Source organism: Pyrgilauda ruficollis, unplaced genomic scaffold, assembly GCF_017590135.1.
Source record: "Pyrgilauda ruficollis isolate IOZ18807 unplaced genomic scaffold, ASM1759013v1 scaffold10860, whole genome shotgun sequence".
Taxonomy (NCBI): Eukaryota; Metazoa; Chordata; class Aves; order Passeriformes; family Passeridae; genus Pyrgilauda; species Pyrgilauda ruficollis.
In genome coordinates this window covers 1-576 of record NW_024509056.1, presented here as the reverse complement: position 1 = coordinate 576, position 576 = coordinate 1, and the positions used below count along the sequence as shown (strand labels likewise).

At 65.1% G+C, this 576-nt stretch overlaps 1 protein-coding gene across 1 annotated transcript; it reads right to left on the bottom strand.

The window, feature by feature from the left end:
• Positions 1–46: 46 nt before the first annotated feature.
• On the bottom strand, positions 47–496 carry LOC121356415 (coiled-coil domain-containing protein 28B-like; the record flags this gene model as incomplete). Its single annotated transcript, XM_041472767.1, has 2 exons — positions 47–182; positions 304–496. Coding segments are annotated over 2 exons (329 nt in total), but the record flags the coding sequence as incomplete, so codon positions are not given.
• Positions 497–576: the final 80 nt, after the last annotated feature.

Sequence of the window (576 nt, the reverse complement as noted above, 5' to 3'; positions counted from 1 at the left end):
TCACTGTCACCATTGTCACTGCCACCATTGCCACTGCCACCCCCACCACTGTCACAGCCGCCACTGACACTGCCATCACTGCCACCACTGCCATCATCGCCATCCACCACCCCTGCCACTGCCACCCCTGCCACTGCCACTGCCACCAGCCAAGGATACATGGAGCTGCTGAGCTCTTCCAGCTGTGGGAGCAAAGGCAGAGGCTGAGGGCGTGGAGGGGACCCCGGCGTGCCCCAGGCCTGGCGGGGCAGGGGTGACACAGCGTGTCACAGCGTGTCACAGCGTGTCACAGGTGCCACTCACGTGTGCCAGCAGCTGGTCCAGGTTCCTGTCGGCCGCCGCCTTCTTCTGCTCCTCGGGGAGCTCCTCCACGCAGCCGTCCAGGCCGAAGTGCAGCCGCGCCAGCTTCTCCTGCAGCTCCCGCACGTGCTCCAGCTGCTCGAAGGAGCACGCCTTCCCTGGGGACAGCAGAACCTTCCAGAACTGCCCAGAGCACCTGCCCGAGGGATCAGTGCCAGCCCCCAGCCTGACCCTGCTCTGTGGATCCATCATCCATGGAGCCATGGATCCATCATC